This window comes from Columba livia, chromosome 1, assembly GCF_036013475.1.
Source record: "Columba livia isolate bColLiv1 breed racing homer chromosome 1, bColLiv1.pat.W.v2, whole genome shotgun sequence".
NCBI lineage: Eukaryota > Metazoa > Chordata > Aves > Columbiformes > Columbidae > Columba > Columba livia.
Window position 1 is genome coordinate 109,064,533 of NC_088602.1, and position 19,897 is coordinate 109,084,429.

Sequence of the window (19,897 nt, forward strand, 5' to 3'; positions counted from 1 at the left end):
GCGGCAGCTTTGGTACAACTCAGGCCATATGCAATGGGACAGCTTTCGCCTTCAGAGAGCAGAGAAATGCTAATGGGAATGATCTGGCTTGCTGTAACTGCTCCCTATGCCCACTCCTTTTAGTCAGCTCCCTCAGAGAGAGAAAGAAAGAATGAAAAAAAACCCAAAAAAAAACAAAAAAAAACCCAGAAGTGATTCATGAGGGCGTGAAGCTTTGTCTGCCTGAATAATGAGCTAACGGTTGGCCTTGCCGACAGCCCCGCGTCCTTTTACAATCTCATCACTCTGCGCTTTGTTCTCAGGCCCCCATCAGCTGAGGAAGTTCATCTGTCTCAGCAGTACGCTGTAATGATAGCAAGGGTTAAATACCACTTACGCAGAGGTACAAAAGGCCGGTATAATTTTATGTGAGGCCAGACAGCTGGTTTGTATAATTCCAGTTTTCACAGAGTGTTTTCTTTCCAGTGCATCCCCTTAAAAAAACTTTTCCCCATGAGTTAATTCTCTCACTGGAGAATGCCAGCACAGCTCCAATTATCAGTGACACAATCCAAAGCAAAGTTTACTGTCAAACTCAGACCTGGGCTAAGGCTTCAAGAGAAAAACTCTTATAAAAGTCCTCACCACGAAATAATCTAAGGACAAGGTAGAGAGTTTGTTTTGTATCTATCTTGCTGGGGTTTCTTCCAAAAAAAAAAAAAAAAACAAAAAACAAAACGTACTGCTCTATGTTTCTAAGAGTTTAAAGATAAGAACATCTGTTTTTAAATAATCTCAGTGCTGCTTTGGAGTTTCTATAGTGTACAATGACACAATCAGCTGCTTTTTATTAACTTACTTGTTTGTGCAACAGCATTGGTGAATGTTCATCCATTCATCACTGCACATCAAGCAACTGGGGCAGATCCAGTAGCAGGAGTGTTCAGTGCTTGCCAATTCTGGTACATCAGCACTAACTAGTAGCTGAATCATGCTTGCCTTGCCTGAGCAGGCACTCATTGAAGACAAATATACACACACGGAGTTGTTTACTGAATCATCTTTCCTCCACATTTCAACAGCTAAGAAGGGATTTAAAAAGATAAGTCAACGGCAAGAAATTCAAGGTGCAGCTGAATTTCCTTCCCCTTACTCTTTCATCTCCAAGATTCTCCCAAATCATGGAAAAATGCCCTTTTCCAGGGATACCCCTGCAACACAAGTACAGGATGGAGCTGATGCATAAAGACTCCTGTAAACAGATTTTATCCTATCATGTACAGCTTTGCAAAGCTTTGAAATACCATCCTAGAAGCTCTTGGGATTTCTGCCAGTGTGAGCTAACGGTCTCTGACTGCCAAAGAGCTGTGGGGAGAGGGCAGAGCAAAGCAGGGTCTCATTTTGGTAACATGCTGTGTGCCCCTCACCTCAACTCACTACCCAAAGCCTTTGGTACATGACTCTCCTGTTGAGGATGGATGAAAGATACTGGGCGCCACTATCCAATTCATGGGACGACAGGGCAGGAGTAATACTGAGACCTGCTGGTGCAGGGAGTGCCACACCAGCCCTCAAGGACCAAAACTGAACAGTTTCAGCATTTCAACAATGTGCGTGTTATCACAAAAAGGAGAAAGCCCTTTTACCACCCTCAGTCTGACAGCCTACTACAGGTAAGTGGGGTCTGTCTCCTCTGCAAGTCTTCCTAATGGCTCAGAGTAGTAGAATTGGTGGCTATCCTCTTAGAGGATAAATGAAAAAGCATGGTCCTCAAAGCTTTTCATCATGGCACCTCAAGCTCTTAAATGCTTCAAAGACTGGATTATAGAGGGGTACACAAAAGAACTAGAAAATCCCATGGAGTCCAGTCTGATCTCTGTGACTATATATTGTGTGACTACCCCTTTGACAGCGCTATCCTACCTGATCTGATTTTGACTCTTTGCAATGACTGGATGTGAACAAGCTGCTTGGCTGCTGTGAAGATGCTGTGCAAGATGGAGTGAGGGGGTGTTTCAGCGATAGGTAGGTCTCAATTTGTCCTACAGTGCCTGATAATCTTACAAGCACAGATTAAAAGCAGTTTTGAAATGCTTGGAGTAAAGCACTATTGCTGGCCCTGCTGGAAACAAAAGCACCTTGTAATCATGCCACAAACTGAGAAGTTTTATAACAAGCCCTCTCCTTTACCAGTCTCCCACTATAAATCCAAGAATGGGGATCTCCACCCTTACTAAAATGAACAAAGCTGTAGATCCGGGTTTAAAAGGTAAGAGGGATCTAATTACACTTTACAAGCCACCTGCAGATCTTGAGTAAACTACTATTTAATTGAATAATTCTTCTGAAATTTTCTTTAAAGAAAAAGAAAGATACTGACTCATTATGGTTTCTTTGATCCTTTCCAACACATGCAGCTAAATGAAGAAAGCAGTTTTCCTTCCCTGGGTCCTCCCCTATTTGTTCCCCACAGTGTCAGCCTGCTCCAGCAGGCAGTCCCCGCTTCTGCCATGACACTGCCTATCCCGCTCACAATCTCTTTTAAAAGAGATGCAGCAATTCTGATTAAACAACACCAGCCTTACCAATGAGGTAAGTCTACTGTCATGGGTGGGTAAGCCAAAATTATTTCTAATGTCTACCCATGCACAGCAAAGAACTATCATGTCAAGACACTGCTTGTGACTTCCCCAGCCTCTACTAGCATTTTGGGAAAGGGTTGACTCCTAGTGCACCCTGCTCTGGCCACATTCACTCAGGAATCCAAGTCCAACTTAATGTTCCCCAAAATCCTTTTATGCTGGAGTATCTCTTTCTCAAGAGACCTCATACTTATATGATCACTTAAATGTTCTTCTGTGAGGAGCAGTATCTACACTGCCTCTGTCATGCTTGTGAGCTATGGAGAAAAAGAAAATACTAGTTTAATAATGCACTAAGGTGATGATAGCAAAAGCAAAGCTACAGCTTTCCATAACATTAGAGTTGCTATATTAAGCTTTTAATACTGCAAGAGATTAACAGTGACAGATTCTGTTGTAGACTAGCAAAAGCTATTGCAATTCTTGCAACTTTCACATTAATCACATTTAAACATGCTGCTAACAGATGGGCATCATGGAGCGCTAGGTCTCTCACAAGCCAATACTAACAAAAAGCATGTCTAGAAGATCTTGTGGCTTCTGCAGTTCAGAGAGATTGTATATGCAAGTGCTTTATTATTGTTTTTATTGTACATCATCTATGATTACCAGAAAAGCTCAAGTTAAATAGATGACAGACTTCAGCATACCTGAGTGGGAAGGGAAAGGGAGGGCGACACAAAGGATCAAAACAAGACCACCCACACAAAGTTCCTCTAAGTCCATGTTTCACATGCATGGTCATGATTTTTCCACTACACAGGGAAAACCTTAGATTCTGCACTGTAAATATTCCTCTGACACTACAACCCTCAAACTTTTTCCCAAAGCCCAGATGCAAGCCCAAGCTGTGACAAATGAGCTGCCAGACACTACCCTGGCTGGACAGAGAATGACAATCTGCCCTCCCCTTTCATTAGTGCAGATGTCAAGTTCAGGTGGCCCTTTCTGACTGAGTCTGGGAGAGCACCTGAAGAGAACTGTAGCGTTTGCACTCGGCAGCCAGATAGAACGTATCAGACATTTATTAAACTTCTCAGCAATGTTTTTAATTAAACCAAGTCCCAAGGTACAGCCTCATCTTTACATGACTGTAATTAACAAGGACACATTGTCTGTAATGTAAGAAAGCTCAATTTCTATGAGCCAGGGCTTGAAAGAAAGATCAGTAACTGCAAACTTATCCCACACTAAGGTTAGTCCTCACAAGAAAAGTGCTGCAGTTCTCTGTAACAAGAAATCCTGCTTGCTGAAGGAGGGTGGGAAAATCCCACCTGAGGGTACTGCCTTCATCAGGAAGACCCACACGGTACCTGGAAGCATTTGCCCGTGAAGGTCAGAAGCACTCTTACAACCAAAAGAATTCTATGATTCTATAAAAGACCTTTAAGATCATCGAGCCCAACTGTCAGCCTGCCAAGTCTGTCTCTAAACTGTGTCCTTAAGAACCTCATCTACATGCCTTTTAAACACCTCCAGAAAGAGTCTCAGCCTCCCAAACTGCTTTTTGTTTACAAAGCAGGTCTGTGTACGTGGGTACCAGTACAGTATTTATCACCACACAACCCAGCTGGTCCTCACTGCTTGTGTGATATCACCTCTGAGAAGAAGGGATGGGCTGTCACCTTGCCACAGGGCAGAGGAACAGAGGCCTGCAGAGCCTGTGGTGGTATCCACTTCACACCATGACATTTACAGAAGTTAAGGGATTCATACAATCACATGATCCAGAAACTTTCTCTGCTCAACAGTGAGACACAGGTTCACCTTTGAATGGGATGGATGGTCCCAAAGTTTAGACTGTTAAAACCTGATGACCTGAATCCCACTAACAAGCTTTGCCCAAGCCACCATGAGAAGTCAGCAGATTAATCCAGGCCCCATAAGCACTAATATTTTACCTCCTGGGCCCTCCTCCTCGTCAGCTTCAACCTGCAGATCTGAACATCCTCAACCCACTCAGGAGAGGGACTCAGCACGTGGACGGGTCTGAGTCTCCTCTACACATCTACCAGCCATTTATGGATAGCAGCTGAGTCCACATAAAAGCTACCTGCTGTGTTTTCTCATAAATGAAATGGTGCACACATGGCCCATTGGCAGAAAAACAAACAGAAAAAAATACTGTAATTCCTGTGCCACTTTCCAAACCGTCAGGAGGCCAGACGCCCTGCGGGGCTGGACCCGGGCAGGGTTGCCTCTGAAGGGGGTGAGGTGTCACAGCTACAGCCCAGCAGGAGTTTCTTCCACACCCCCTGATACAGAGTAGTTGCTCAGGACGGAAAAGATAAACTCCTGTGTGGACAGTTAGATGGCAATTCAATCTTTAAGTGAAGACCTATACTCTAAGGCTTATTCCAAAGGCTGCAGTGGTATCGAAAACATTTGACAGGCTCCATCCTGGCCAAGAACAGCTGCCTATACACAAGTTTCAGCATTACTCAGCCTGTAGCACCTTGCTCTAACATATACCATTGTGCCCATAAGGCACACAAAGGAATTCAGTGCTGCTCCACGATGGGGAACTTCCCTGGAACTGAAAAAGGAGACTCTGGTATCTGAATATCCTCCTGAGGTGGCTCTTCTCACAGCTGCTCCAAGGAAAACATGTACTTTCTTTCTCTCTCTCTATTTTTTTTTTGGCAACCATCTCACCACTACACATACAGACCATCCACAGCAACACAGAAAAATTACTACCCTATCTATGTTTCTTCAGCAGAACTGGAGAGTGAAGCAGAAGACGGTACTTAGGGACCAGCAGAAAAATAATCTCCTTTTGATGCAGATAGTTCAAGACAAATCTGATCCTCAGATTCAGGCCCACTGGACATACAGACCAGAAGTTATTTTAAACAAGCTATGTTGTGTAGTACAGCTACAGGTGGGAGAGATACAATTCACTTGCTACAAATGGCATATGAAAGCAGGAAGGAAAAAGTCTGCAGGATAACAGACAGGGTGCTGATGTGGTTTCCTGGTCAGTATGAACCAGGTTCCTCAGACCCCAAACTCACAGTCAGAACTGCAGAGCTACATTCCAGTGCCCACAATGTGCTTGGCCAGACTGCGCTGCCATGGGGCTACCAGGGAGTGGGGTTTCACGTGGCACTCACAACTGACCCCACAACTCCAAAACACAGCAGGAAAAAGGTTGTACAGATTTGAAAGAAATATTCAGGTGGGCTTCCGTAAGCCCTACAAGGTTGTAAATTGTTCCTATCAGGACACTAAATTGTAGTACTATCAGGACACTAAGTAGTATAGAGAGGTCTGCCTTATACAGATGAATAATATTGTTGGTATATAATTTAACATCCTCATACCCAAGGAATATGATCTGAAAGGAAAAACAATAACTACTTTGACACAGCAGATGTATCTTGGATGAAGAAATATCGAAGTATTGGCCAAAGTTTGACTCAGTCAGCTCCAGCCTTCAATACTAGAGCACTTAATTATGCCATCCAGAATTTAGCTCCAAGGCTCTGTCCATCTGGCTCACGCCACTAAAATCAAGAAGCTACAGAAGAGTAGACTGCAGCAAACAAGGTCAGTACGTGCCAGCTTATGTAGAGACATATTTAACAAGCCCAAGGTTGGACTGTCTCAAAAGGAAACGAAGGCAGGGGAGACATCTCTTTGCAATAATAAATACAACACATCCCTTCAGTGAATCTGCAAACTACACTGTAGACTTGCATCACTTTACCTTTCACTTACCCATCTGTTCTCTTGGAAGAACTGATTTAATGAATTTGGCTGAGATTTTCTACGTTTTTATTTTATTTTTCAACACTTCCTTTAAAATTGCAGCAACAATTCATTCAAAAGCAACAGCTTTATTCTTTTAAGTCCTACAAAACTGCATAATTCCCACATCCCCAGGCAAGATGTACCTCACTTCTGGGGCAGTATCGCCCACCCAGTAGAAGAGCTTCCCTCAATACCATCACAACCTCCCAAGTCCAAAGTAATCTTCCACTTTAAGAGGGACAGGAAAAGAAGTGAACTTAACCAAAAGATGCTTTTGGATGAAGACACGAAGTCAAAACAAGGAAAGAACAAGAGACATCAATTAAGTTCTATTTTCATCTTTTTTTAATGAGAAGAGTAATACAGAATATTTTCTTCCTTGTTTGACCAGGTTGCTGTTAATGTAGCTGTAAAATTCTCCCCTTTATTAAGCTTTTATAACCTCAGTGACCAATATTATCTTGTACAGTTTTCCCACTGATCTTCCTCCTTTATCTAGCTAAGTGTTTATGTATATAGATATATAAAAAGGTTTTTCTAGTGACACAGAATATTGAGGAAGAAGATGCTATCCAAGCCTCTTCTATTTCAACTATTGTTTATAAAGGTCTGCACAAAATTGGACACACTCATTTATTTTACGGTAACAGAACCCTCTAGTCTCACAGTCCGAGGTGCTGCTTATCAGGTCAGATCCACAACCAAGTGAGAAACAAAATTCCAGAAAGCAAAAAAATAATCACCCCAAGCTGTGATACTTTGCAGCTCCCTCTCATTTCCTTTAACAAATTGCTATTCTGCTGGGTTCTTCAGTACACCACTTAGGAACAAGCAGATAAATGAAAAATACTTCTAATCTACATTAATAATTTGTGTTAAGTTCCACTTGGACAATTTCAAAAATGAATAGCCACATTATAGCTGCCGGAGGGAGCTGTAACCCATTCACTCATTTACAGACCCAGCACTCCTCAAACAGGGGTGCTCATTTCCATATCGTCCCTATAGGCAGATGATTTTGTCATTGTATCTGATCTAGAATTGCCCTGTAAATTCTGCATGTATTGACAGAGGTGTCTAAAAAGTCTGACAGTGCAAGCTGAGCAAATACCCAGGGTCGTACTTTAAACAGGTGGCCAAGTATCAAGGAGAACTCTGAGAACAGGACCAGCCTGCTTCAGCCTCTCTTCTTCTCCTCTGCCAGACAAAAGCAGCCAGCTTCATCTGCAGCCAACCCATGGTCACAGCTGCCTTACCACAGCCCTGCTGCCTCGCTGTGCAGGCTGCACGGCTGGCCAATAACAGATATATTGCTGTCAGGGTAGTCCCATATCCCAGGTGGTGGCCCAGCCCCACGGCCCTGCCCTGGGCATGTCAGCTGGTCCAGGAGTGAGCAAGAACGAAACTGGAGACATCTGCGTGAAGACTAGCATTGCTTTGCCATTCGGGCTTGAAAAGGGACAGAGCTTGTGGGCTCTGGGCAGTGACTCACACCAGCTAATAGCTATGAAGAATTAACAGCAAAAGTTCAGGTGAACCTTCTAGTCTCCATCAGGAGGATTTTGTCCAGAACACAGCTTATCCAACCTCTGCCTGGGCACCAAGGCTAAATCAAGCCTGTGGCAACTGTAAATGAGGACAAAAAATATTGCTGAAGTCAGGAAGTAGTGATACTTATTTTAGTCCATTAGCAGAGTAATGACAAGATGATTGCCACAAAATATATTTCAGCTAGAGTGCAATTTGAAAGTAAAGGAACTTAAATCAGTGATTTTAATGTGCTAGGCACAATGAATGCATTTACAACATCTATTAAAAGCAGGTTATGTTTGGGGGGGTTAATTAAATCTTAACAGGTTATCAGTAGTTTATTAACTGAACAAGACAGCATTGCATTAAAGATAATCAATGGAGAATAAACCACAGCCATAAAAATTAATACTGTTCTTTCTCACAATGAGGGGGGTTTGCTATTGCCATTAAGACAGAGGTAAAAGTGTAGTTGCATCCCCTGCGAAACCATCACAAAGAGGAGTGAAGGAGAGGATGGCTCAAAAGGAAAGTCATTCGAGGCATACATTTCCAAAAAAAAAAAAAAAAAAGATTAAAATTGAAAAGAAATAATCACTAATTCTAGAGGGGAAAGAGGAATACGAACAAGCAGCTTTGCAAGCAGCGGAACTAATGAAGCCTGTTTTTTTCCAGATTTTATGTCATGCAAAGGACTGATTTGCACATTGAAGAAAATGTGAGCTTCAACTGGAGCACTTTTTTTTTTATAGGGTTGAAACATTTATATAGGATTCTTTCCCTGGTGGATTTTCTACTGTCTAATAAAGAACAAGCCCTTCTTTCAAATGCAGCTGGAATAGTCTGTTCTCTCCTTTACCTGGCAGCCTCTTTTATGATTTTTACACTGTGGCAATGTAGTTGAAATCATACCTGAATAAAAGACATAAAATTTCTGAATGACTGGTATGAAATACACAAGTGTAACCACCACCTCCCCTGCTATAAACACACAGAGTGTGCTATTCCTTAATGCTTGTTTCGATAAGAAACTAGGCTAAAAATGGTGTTGTCAGAATAATCCATCCTATGGGAAAAACTTAACTTTGGCATGCTGTGTGCAAGGCTTCAGGCAACATGCAGCAGAGACCAAGCCTCCAGGTTCCCGCAGCAATACTTATGGTAGCAGAACAGAGTCAATATGGGATGGGAGGTGAGATCTCTTCAGCATGCTGCGATAGGAGCCTCTGTGATGATGTTAACTGCTGGGGTACAGGAAGGCCAGAGGAGCTGTGTTTAGCACAGCTCAAAGCAGCAGAAGCTGTGCTGTGCAGCCAGAAGAGGTTTTTGCATAAGTATAATAAATTCACCTTCCCAAAAACCAAAAAGGTTAAAAAATTTTTTTAAAAAATGCTTGCATTCAAAACTCGGACTGTGCAGAGCTATGTAGCTTCCAGCGTACACAAAAGTCAGTGGTCAGTCCATGACATATGGTTTTCTTTTTAAGAAATAAATTGTTATATATTTCTTGACTATCCTCCTGTACACAACACTTCACCAGAAACGGCTTTGCTAAAGAAAAGAACATGCCTCTGCCAAGAACTGGCCCTCTTCTTCCTGCAAGTAAATAAACAAACCTTGCAGGGAAAAAAATTGGAGCTGGTTGGTACCTGCTCTTTGGAGCCACTCTGATTTGTGTGATATGTATTTAATAATAATTAATCTCTCATTTCACTTAAAATCTAATTGCCCTTTATCACATCTCACTAAATACTGAATGCAGAATAACATGTACACCATCTTTGAAAAAGTTTGCCTCTGAGCATCAAAGTGAGTTACTGCTGCCTATCCTGAGCTTCATCATCAATAAGATCTGATTTCTGCAATCACGGGCTGTCACAGACCACCTGAAGAGAACAACCCTTATAGAACCCTTTTTGGAAAATATTTTTTTTAAAAAAAAAAGGCATGCAAAATTGAGCAGGCACAGAGAACCCAGTTGTGCCTTCAAAAAAACTTTGAGAAGGCAGGGGGAAAAGCTGTAGAGGCCTGAAGAAGCCATGCATATTTATAGCACAAACACACCGCCCTATGCTCATTCTCCTTAATCACATGCACACGCTAGCAAGACAGCTCCTCCGAACTTTCTCAGGGACTCGGTCTGAGTGGCTATAGTTCAAACTCCAACTGCCTTGGCAGCTGAAAAGAAAGAGAAAACCACGGTGGCTTTGTAAGAATTACAGTGATCCTATTAAAAAAAAAATATGTCATTCTCTGCTGGGACTTAACGTGGCAGTGCCACGCAGCACTCATTGAGTCTAGCGGCATTTCAAGCACACAGCTCCTGGTGTAATTAAACCACAGGCTTAATTAGGTTCCCATCACTATTGCTTTCTTCCTGCCTTCAGCCAAGAAGGTATAAGAAAAGATTGTCCAATACAGATACTGCAATTTAAAGTCTTGAGTTAAGAACACAGTGGGTGTATATCTACTATAAAATCTACCCTAAAAACATGCCAGTTGTTAAACTAAGCAGTGCATTTGAAGCAGTTACATATAATGAGAATGTAAATGGAAAGTATTCTAGGGAGATATTTCAGCTAAAAACAGCACATGCTGTATGCTATCTTTTATTTTAATCATGCTCTAAGCCCTGCCTTTTTGAACTTTTTATAAATTCTGCTATCTCCCTTTGCAGTTACTTACATATTGGTATATAAATTCAAAGACGAGAAGCAATTAGGAATGAAGCAAAGACTCCCTCTCTTGATGCTAATACATCAAAGAAAGTGAAAAAACCTTCCCCCCGCATACACACTGAGTAACACAGAGAATTTCTGCTCTTCACAGCCTAACAGCTCAAGTAGTTCCAATCGAGAGTCTGATGTCAGCCTCTGATTACATGGAGATATCAAGTGATTGGAAAGAGCAGCTTTTGAAAATACCAGCTCTCTGACTCAGAAGACCACACAGCCCTGCAACAACGCTTTTAAAATGCATGTGTGTATTATTCCCATCAGCTGGTCATATTTTTTTTCTCCACTTTGGGCATCATAACACTGCTTTTAAGAGTTCCCTGGGGGTCTCTGCTTGATTTGGGTACAACATATCCAGGCACGTGTGAAGGAAATATGTCAGATTACGGGCTCTTTTAAACAGCCAGCACTCCCCTACGCTCCATCTCTTTTTCTATCCAGTTTGGAGAGAGGAAGAGCCAGGTGCTGCTTTTAAAGAGCCACGCCAAAGAACCCTGCCTTTGCTAGAATGGACAAGGAGAGGCTGGGACCAGCTTACGCCAGGCAGCAGTAAGAGCCGGCTGCCCCTCTTTTCTCCCCACCTTTGCATATCTCTACCAGACCAGCCACAATGTGATCCTTGAAACTGAAGCCACAGAACAAACAGGTAAACCTACATCAGGAATGTCAACAAGACCTGATTCTGCTGATCCAGAAGAGCAGTTGAGTGGCACCGTTGCACTGGGTATTTCTATGTGCTTCCTGAAAGTCCTTCCCTCAGTCCAAGAACATTTGAAAACTACGCAAGAGTGTTTTGGAAACACTCCAGGTCTTTAATCTTTCACAAAGGGAAACTACCATCTTTTATGCATCTGAATCAACAGGTGAATGACTTCCGCATGCCCTCAGTAAGTTTTCAGAGTCCGCTTATTTCTTAATCTCCACATCTCTCCTGTATCAGCAGGGGAACTAACCAAAAGTAGAAATTACTCCATTGATTTCACTGGAAAACTCACCTTATGTTTCTGTATGAACACATACATCAAATTATTAAGGTTTTTAAATAGAAGCGCGGAGTTTCAAATGGGCTGTTGGATATATTTGTTAAACCATCCGATCCATAGTAAGTCTAAGTCTCTTACGGGCCTGATTCTATCTTCTCTGCAATTTTACTCCTGCATAAAGAAGACCTCATTGGTCCTAAATGAGTTAAGCCATCTCCACCAGGATTTCTAATAAACCCACTAGAGACCCTTGCTTGGCTCTGGAGTATGAACAAGGAAGAAGTTCCACTAATGATTATGATGAGATCACGCAGCTACATAGCTGCAGTGAGGTGGGAATTCAGCTTTGAATATGTTTGGATATCAGGCCTTTTGACTGGCAGGCTCTCCATCTAGCAACAAATTGCCCACGCAGTTCAAACCTGTTACATCAGTTTAAGTAACAGTCGTGGAATGAAAAGCAAGACACCATAGAATGGCAAAGGCCTTCTATACTATTAATATACCAATGCAAGGCCAAGTAAATGAGATTCAGCAAAATTTCTGAAGATTTACATCTATATAGCCGGGCGTGGCTTCAGAGGAAAATCACAGCTGTCTGCTATTCATCTGTTATCAGGCTGTGCCAGATAAAGGCCAGGGAGTCTACCTGAGCACTGGGCTCTCAGAGCCTTTCCACCAAAAGTCTCACTGACCTCTGCAGGACAAAGGATTTTACACGCTGCTTTTATCTGCAAAGAGGCTGGAGTCTGCTTTCCACAAGCCAATGTGACTGAAGATGACAACTTCCAAAGCATCACACCCCTGCCAAAGCCACCTGACAAATTCCTTCCTGTTACCCTCTATCACATACTAAATGGATGAGAAAAAAATATCTCAGGCCAGGCCTCTGAATGGTCCCATTCTTGTGTAGAAGGTCTTCTTTTGCTATTCTGTAAACAAAGATAAGGAATCTTTCTCCTAAATGACAGTACTCTTATCTAATGGTGCTCTAGCTAATGTTGCGGTAAGGTTTGGGATCCTTACATGAGCAGGTTTTTCTTCCTCTGTTCCTTTGTTGTTCTGACAGCAGTAAAGGTAAGCAGGAAAGCGGATGCTTTGGCCTCTCCTTTCGACTCTGCTAACTTGTCATCAACCCTCTGCATTTAGAAGAAGCTGAGCACTGATGAAGTTCTCCAACTTTCCCACACCCACAACTTGGGTTATTTGCATTCGAGAGCAAACTACAGTCAAGTGCACCAGAGAGGCGAGTTCTCTACCAGCACAACCCCCCAAAAAACGCAGCTAGCAAGTAAGCCAAAAGCCTTTCTTTCTTTTCCAAAATGACAAGTGAAGAGGATGTGTCATTTCATTTGGGCAGGTGCAGGACACAAAGATGAGGGTGGTGAATTACTACATCCAGCATACAACTGCCTTTCTTGTGGTTTTATTCTGCACTCAACAAGGCTTTGCCAATTAATAGGATTTCAATGTACAAAGATAGCTCTGAATACACCCTTGTGCCTCATGTCCCCTGGGTTACATTACTGTGTATCTCTAAAACTTTAACTACACTTACACTTGGATATGCTTATACACTATAAAGCACAATAATACAGAATTAAAGGAAGCTAGAAATCTGTTCTTATTTGTCTCCAGCAGTATTCAAAATATTTTTATGTAAATATATCCAACCCATGGAAGTCTACAGTTGTGCCTCAGTGCAACAGAAAATCCATGCAATGAATATGGAACTTTAAATTCTTGAAGATTTTGTGAAGCTGGGATAAAGTGCTCATTATCTACTCAACTTCCACTTGCTTCTTTTTTCTTTCAGTATGGCACTGAGACTCCCAAGGTCTTATGTACCTGCCTGAAGATCTCTGCTCACCAACAGCCTGGGATGTCCTTACAATGCAGCTGTATCCTGACATGGAAGCATTAAGGTTTCTACATTCCATTTCAGCAGGGATTGAGCCTTCAGCGTACTAAGTCAAGCAGGAGAGTAATTATCTGATGAGCTTTGGGTCCAACATATTTTTTGTAAAAATTACAGGATTGTGGCAGAAGGCACATAAAAACCTTACAATGGATTAAACATTTCCCTGCGGTGCTCAAAACCCAAACAGAAGAGCATTATATCAGGGTGCAAAAAAAAAAAAAAAAAAGGCACCACCACACACCACTCCCTAAAACTCTAAACCAGACAAAATCAAAACAAAACCACTAAAAAGTACGATGAAAGAGACTAAAAGCAAAAGTGAAACTAGCCAGGCTGTTCTCAGTAACATACTTCAAACAAACACAATAAATTAATGCAGAGCTTAAAATGATAACGAACCTGTTCACAGCTGTCTTTTTTATCTCAATACTGACACTTTAGGAAAGAAGAGAAACCTACAAGGGAGCTCACTGCAGAGATCTGGGGGCCTCTGAAGAGCCGAGTAACCTGGGAGATCCCCACACTTCTGAGCGGCTGTATCACTCACTGCAAGCACGGAGGAAAATCAGGAATGGAAAAGTGGAGCAATGAAGATATAGCAGGCAACCTCTGGAAACGATACAGCGTTTAGAAAGACTGGCTACTGGTAACACATTGATGCTTTCAGAAAAAAAAAAGCCTGGAATGTGTGGAATTCTCCGGGATGCCAGGGTGCAAAGAGGATTTCGTTAAATAGGGCTTTCAAAATCTGCTGCCCCGTCATTGCTGATTATTCAGAAAGCAAGATGGCTTACATCACCAGTTTCTGAAAAGTACAATATTCCACTTAGACTGCCAGATCTGTAGTCCCCTAGACTGAGAAATCATCTTTCCAAATAATAGCAGAGGCACCGAGACCCGAGTCTAAACACAAATCCAGCACTTCTCCTACACTTCTGTATTACCAAGATAATCAAGCATCTAATAATAAAACTGGGCAGTACCACACTGCTCAGTTCTCCTGCAGGCAATAAGCAAACCCTAAGCAACTGCCAGACTGACAACAATCATGTTATTCCCACATGGCTCTGCTTTAGAAGCAGACCCTGGAGCTGCTCATGATGAAAAGCAGTAAAGTACTTGGAGTGGCAGAAGGGCAAAGTAGTTAGTTTAGGAGCTGAGTAGGAAAACATTTCTCACCCTTGTTTCTCTTCCAGTCAGAGGGTGGGGAAGGATTCATATTTGCAAGATGCTAGCTGGCCAGAGGCTTATAAGAAAGATGAAAGGACAAGCAGCATCTGGGAAGGCAGAGGCGAGAGACCTTGAGTTTTTGAAGATGACCTGCTTGTGACTGCCCGGAATCAATCCTTTATTGTGCCTAACAAGATTTTTCGAATCACACTTTCTGAACAGTGCCAAAAACAAAAGAGCAACACATAGGTAAATATCCTCACCAGTAGCTCAGCAGAGGAGCTTAAGTACTTTCGTGAAGCAAAGCACACACAGTCTTGCAAATGTTCACCACTTCAATAGCAACAGAGTTGAGAATGTTAATGCCTCATGAAAATGACAACAGTAATGATAAACATTACTGGAAAAATGTCATTTTTCATTAATTTCAATTTTCTGTTAATATTCCCGGAGCCCAACATAGATGTTTTATTCTAATGCAACAATATATAACTTTCAATATAAAATATAACATGCTAAACTGTACAGTATGCTATTTTCAAGAAAGCTCCTTTCCTGCTCCCCTTCCCCTCGGTATCATCTCTGCGATTGCCAAGGAATAGCATTCTGACCAAGGAATGGAGGTAGGGACGCCTTACTAACCACTGGCTCCAGTAGCTGCTGAGATGGCATTAGCCCATTATTTCCTTTTCCTCGCCCAGCCTGTGCCTTCACAAGGGAATCTCAGAATCCAGCTGCCTTATGAGGCACAGAGAAAAAGGCCTTCCAATGTCACAGCTCAGTATCTAGGGCATGTCTGGTAGCATTATTCTCAAATCACTGTTCTGCACTTGGTGTTAGAACATCAAGAATGCCTCACTGTGGCAAGGTAGCCTAGTAGTTTTAAAATGAGTCCTTAAAAAGCATGTTCTTGGGCTGCACTGTTGTGGACCTAACATACTGTACACAGTGTCTCGGTCAATGTGCCAAGCTGCCCAGCACCTCCAGACTCCTGATACGTAACAAGCTCTATGTGACCATTTCAGTCATACCATGGGTGCAGTGGCTGCATACCAGTCACCAACTCATTCCTTGTAGTGCAAGTCCAAAACTCCAGCCAGTTCTGAGTTATTCTCAGACATGTCATTTGGGCTGGACAGCCAAAAGACAGCCCAGAGGCCACCTCATCATGCTGATGTTTGCCAGAGGAGGTAGAAGTCAGTATGCCTTAGTGTGATGCTGGTAAGCTCCTGGGCAGACCTGTGACCACCTGCAATTGTTCTTTGGTTTCAAAAGAACTGTGTGCAGTGCTTTGAGTGCAACACAGTCAGGAGTTAATTTTGTAGGCACTTCATGCTTAAAACAAACATTAGCATAATCTTGCTGAAAGTAATAATAAAGGAGAAGGTGTCAGCCCATAAAGGAGACAAATGCTATGATTATATACTACAACGAGGATGGGCAGTTTACTGCTATGCAGTTTTATCTGGCCCTTGGAACAGTGAGCAGTCTGGAGGCCAAAGGGAGGTGTTGCTGTGGACATGTATGGATTTGGGGGATGTGAGGAGATGTGCAGAATGCTGCTGTTCAGGTCCAGGTCTCAGCTGAGACATTCAGACATAGAGCTATGTAAATGCAGCTGTGCTGGTCCAACACTGGATGGGGAATAAAAGCAGCCGGAGCATGCAAAGAAGTTGTCTGCTCACACACATTGGGTCGGTATGGAGACTTTAAAGCACATAATGCACAGCACTGCATGGAGAGAAGTGATGAGGACTGGGCGATGTGCCTGTGAGTAGCTGTGTGGCTGGAAGAGAGACACAAGCCTATGGGAGGATGGATAGTGGCAAAGTCCAGCACTGTGGAAGAACCCTTGGCTGGCCAGACCAAGGGACATCCACAGCTCTATCAGTGCCACTCTGCTGTATATTATACAGGAGGGAGGAGGAACAGCAGGCAGACACGGGGAAGACCATGATCAAAAGTCTCTCCCATCCTAAAGAAAGAAGGATTTAAAAGAAAACAGAAGAGCACCAAAGAAGCGGATTCTGCATTTATCATCACAGAGGGAAAGCCAGACACTCTAATTAAGTGCATGACATAATTGTGCTGCAGTATCAAGGTTTTGCACAGTGATTTGAAAACAAGCTGCATTTGCACAATCCAGAAAGAAAAAAAAGCCATACAGATTAGAAAGGCTAAGCTCTGCTCTCACTTACATTAGTGTATACCCACAGTTAGTTACTCAGCTCAAAAGACTTACAGATGAGAATGTGATACAAGGAGTTTCATTTCCTCAGACAGTTCCCTCAATACATTGGCCAAGCTTGCTTCTCACCACAGTTTCCAATCACAGCCCAGCACTCTGCTCTGATTGCACGCTCGTCCTGAAATCACAGAAAGCCTCCCTCGGTCTGATCTACGGTTGATGTATATTAATATATCACCAGCAAAGCCACTCTATAGCTGCCGAAGATCTAGTTTAAATACTGCTGAATACTTAGGCTTGATTCTGTTAATCAGTACAGCTTCACTGATCCTAAAAGAGTTACTTATATTTCCACACCCCTCCAAAGGGGAGAAAACCCAGAGCACAATTTTTTAAATGGCACATTCATTAAAAACACCTACAAGAGGGCATGTTCTCATCTACCCCAGTGTAAACTTACTTCGCTGTGCTTACTGAAGGTACTTGAGATCTAGAGGGGAACAGCAGAAGGCAAAAACTAAGCCAAACTCCCCCTGGAAGCTATCACTTTTCCTAAACCAGATATTAAGAGGACAGGATAGACACCAACCTCTGTTATTGTACAATTCGAATCCACAGCCCTACCAATCAAAAAAAATACATATTCGCAAGCGCTCAGGAAACATATGCGCCAGTGAGAGTACAAAATCATTACAATGTTGTGAACAGGAGACATATTCAGCAGAAACCAGCAGCTGTTAGGACTACAGAGCCTGTCACCGCTGTTACAGTTCGGGTGAAGAAGCAGCAGGATTCAAGCACTTACTGCTCATAACACAAATCGCATATTGCCTTGATCTTTTTCTTCCCTCCCCTCTCCGCACCCCCCCCCCGCGCCGGCTCTTCAGGGCCACTCTTTAAACAGAAAGAAGTCATTAACCAAACTTCCTTATTTTATGGCCCTGAAAGTTGGTTAACGACGAAGCAGCTTTATTATTTCTACTTAAGAGCTTAAAATTTCTATCAGGAAGTCAGTGACACTTCTAAGGGGACGACAAACCCATCCGGGAAGGGGGACAGGCAGGCAAAGGGAGAAAACCTATAGATGCCCGGGAACAGGGGATCATGTCTATCCCCACCATCCTCCGAGTCGCCGCAGACAGACCCCGGCCTCCTTCACGGCCAAACCCTCGGCTGCAGAAGATGCGCCCCGAGAGCCTCGCCAGGCAGCTCCTTACGTAAGGCACAAACCACTGACATCATCCCTCCTGCCGGCATCACCGCGGCGCCCACCGACCCGACCCGCGTTTCCCCGGCACAGCATGGTCCCTTCCCACCCTGCCGCCGGGGCTCCTTTCCCACCGGCTCCTACCCCAAACTTTGCACGGCGGGTTACCGGGGTGTGGCTTCCCCCGCCGGGCGCCCCAGTCCGGCCCATCCCGCGGTACTTACGCACTGCCTCCTGCTTGGGGTCGAGGCCGCGCACAGCGCCCTGGAGACCGGCGATGCGACCGTGCAGCGCCCGGACGCGGCGGTGGGTGCCCTGGATGTCAGCCTCGACCTCCTGGAAGAGGGTGCAGGCATGCCGGGCCACGTCGGAGAGCTGCCGGAGGATCCGCGAAAGGGCCACGTTGCTGACCGAGCAGAGGTCCAGCACCATCAGCACCGCCGCCGCCTCCTTCTCCCCGCCGCCGGCCGCCTCCGAGCCCTCGCCCGCCGTTCCCGGCTCCTCCGGCGGCGGGTCCCGCAGCGGCGGCTCCGCGCCCCAGCTCTCCTCCAACACGGAGGCGGCGGGTTGCCGCCGGCACAGCCGCTGCGGCTCCACGGTCCGCTTGGCGAAGGGCATGGCTGAACCCTCGGTCGGGGCTCTCCCGGGCTCCCGCGGGCACTAGCGGGGATCGCTGCCCTCCTCCTCCTCGCCGCCGCTCCTTGCCCCACCGCCGTCACTCGCGGGCAGCCGCCGGCGGGCGGCTCATCGCGTCGCTCTCCCACCCCGCGGGGCTCCTGGGCTGCGGAGTGGCCGCCGCGCCGCCGAGCATCCGCCGCTGCTGCTGCTGCCGCTGCCGCCGCGGGCAGCCGGGGCGCATCCGCGCCGCCTCGCTCGCTCGCACGCCGTCCCGCTCCGGCGGCGGGTGTGAAGGGGCGGCCCGAAAACCCGGAGAGAGGAATCCCGCGGCCGCGAGGAGGAGCGATCCGCGGAACCTCCCGCCCGGGAGAAAGAGCGGTGGGGCGGGGGCCGGGGACCGGGGCGGTGCTGAGCGGCCGCCGCCGCGGCGAGGCGCTGCAGGGTCCGCCGCGCCGCACCGGCGGGGGAGCCGCGGCCCCGGGCTGCGGGGAGGCCCCGGGGGACCCTGGCAGACGGGGGCCGCTGCTCCGGGCAGACCTCGGCCCGGCCGGGGCGACTCTTTTCCTCTGTCCCCCCGGCTCTGCCCCAGCCCGTCTCCCCTCCGGCGGGAGCACTGCTCAGGTGCGAAGAAGATGGAAAAGATGCAGAGAGGGGCAAAAGGAACCCAAATCAGCAAGGCCCGACCACTGCAGGAGGCTGGTGCCTGGCCACCACTGTCACCTCTCAGGGCACCGCAGTGGATACAGCACCCTCCGAAGTCAAGTGGATGCACTTGGGCACCCAGATTCTTAGAAGGTGTTGGCAAAATCTGGGTTCTAGTCAGACAAGGAGCACTGTTTCAGATGCAGGACAGCTGAGCTTGCTCACATGCAGTCCTGAAAACTGAACGTGCCTAATAAGGAGGCATGAAATCTGAATGTAAACTGTAAATTATTGGTGGTAAATATGCAGAGCAGATACCACAGAAAGAGCTACCGTAAAAGGAGAGCCAAGTGGCTGCAAATGCAGGCCTTCCACAGCGAGGAAACATTAGCTTAAGTTTGCCCACTTGACCTTGACTTGTCATCCTTGCACACATGTGTTGCGATACAGTCTGTCATTACATGACCACATACAGTCAGTTTTCAATTACCTCTGGTCAAATAATCTAAGTTGCAAATATCTGTGC

General features: G+C 45.0%; 1 protein-coding gene across 3 annotated transcripts in view; it reads right to left on the reverse strand.

Annotated features, from left to right (window-relative positions):
• Positions 1-19,067, reverse strand: part of NHS (NHS actin remodeling regulator) — a 262,102-nt gene extending 243,035 nt beyond the window's left edge. For all 3 annotated transcript variants that reach the window (XM_065072240.1, XM_065072248.1, XM_065072237.1), the window contains exon 1: positions 18,336-19,067. In XM_065072240.1, the coding sequence (XP_064928312.1) occupies positions 18,336-18,729 (394 nt within the window). In that variant the 5' untranslated portion in view covers positions 18,730-19,067. The remainder of the gene's footprint in view (positions 1-18,335) is intronic.
• Between the last annotated feature and the right edge of the window lie 830 nt (positions 19,068-19,897).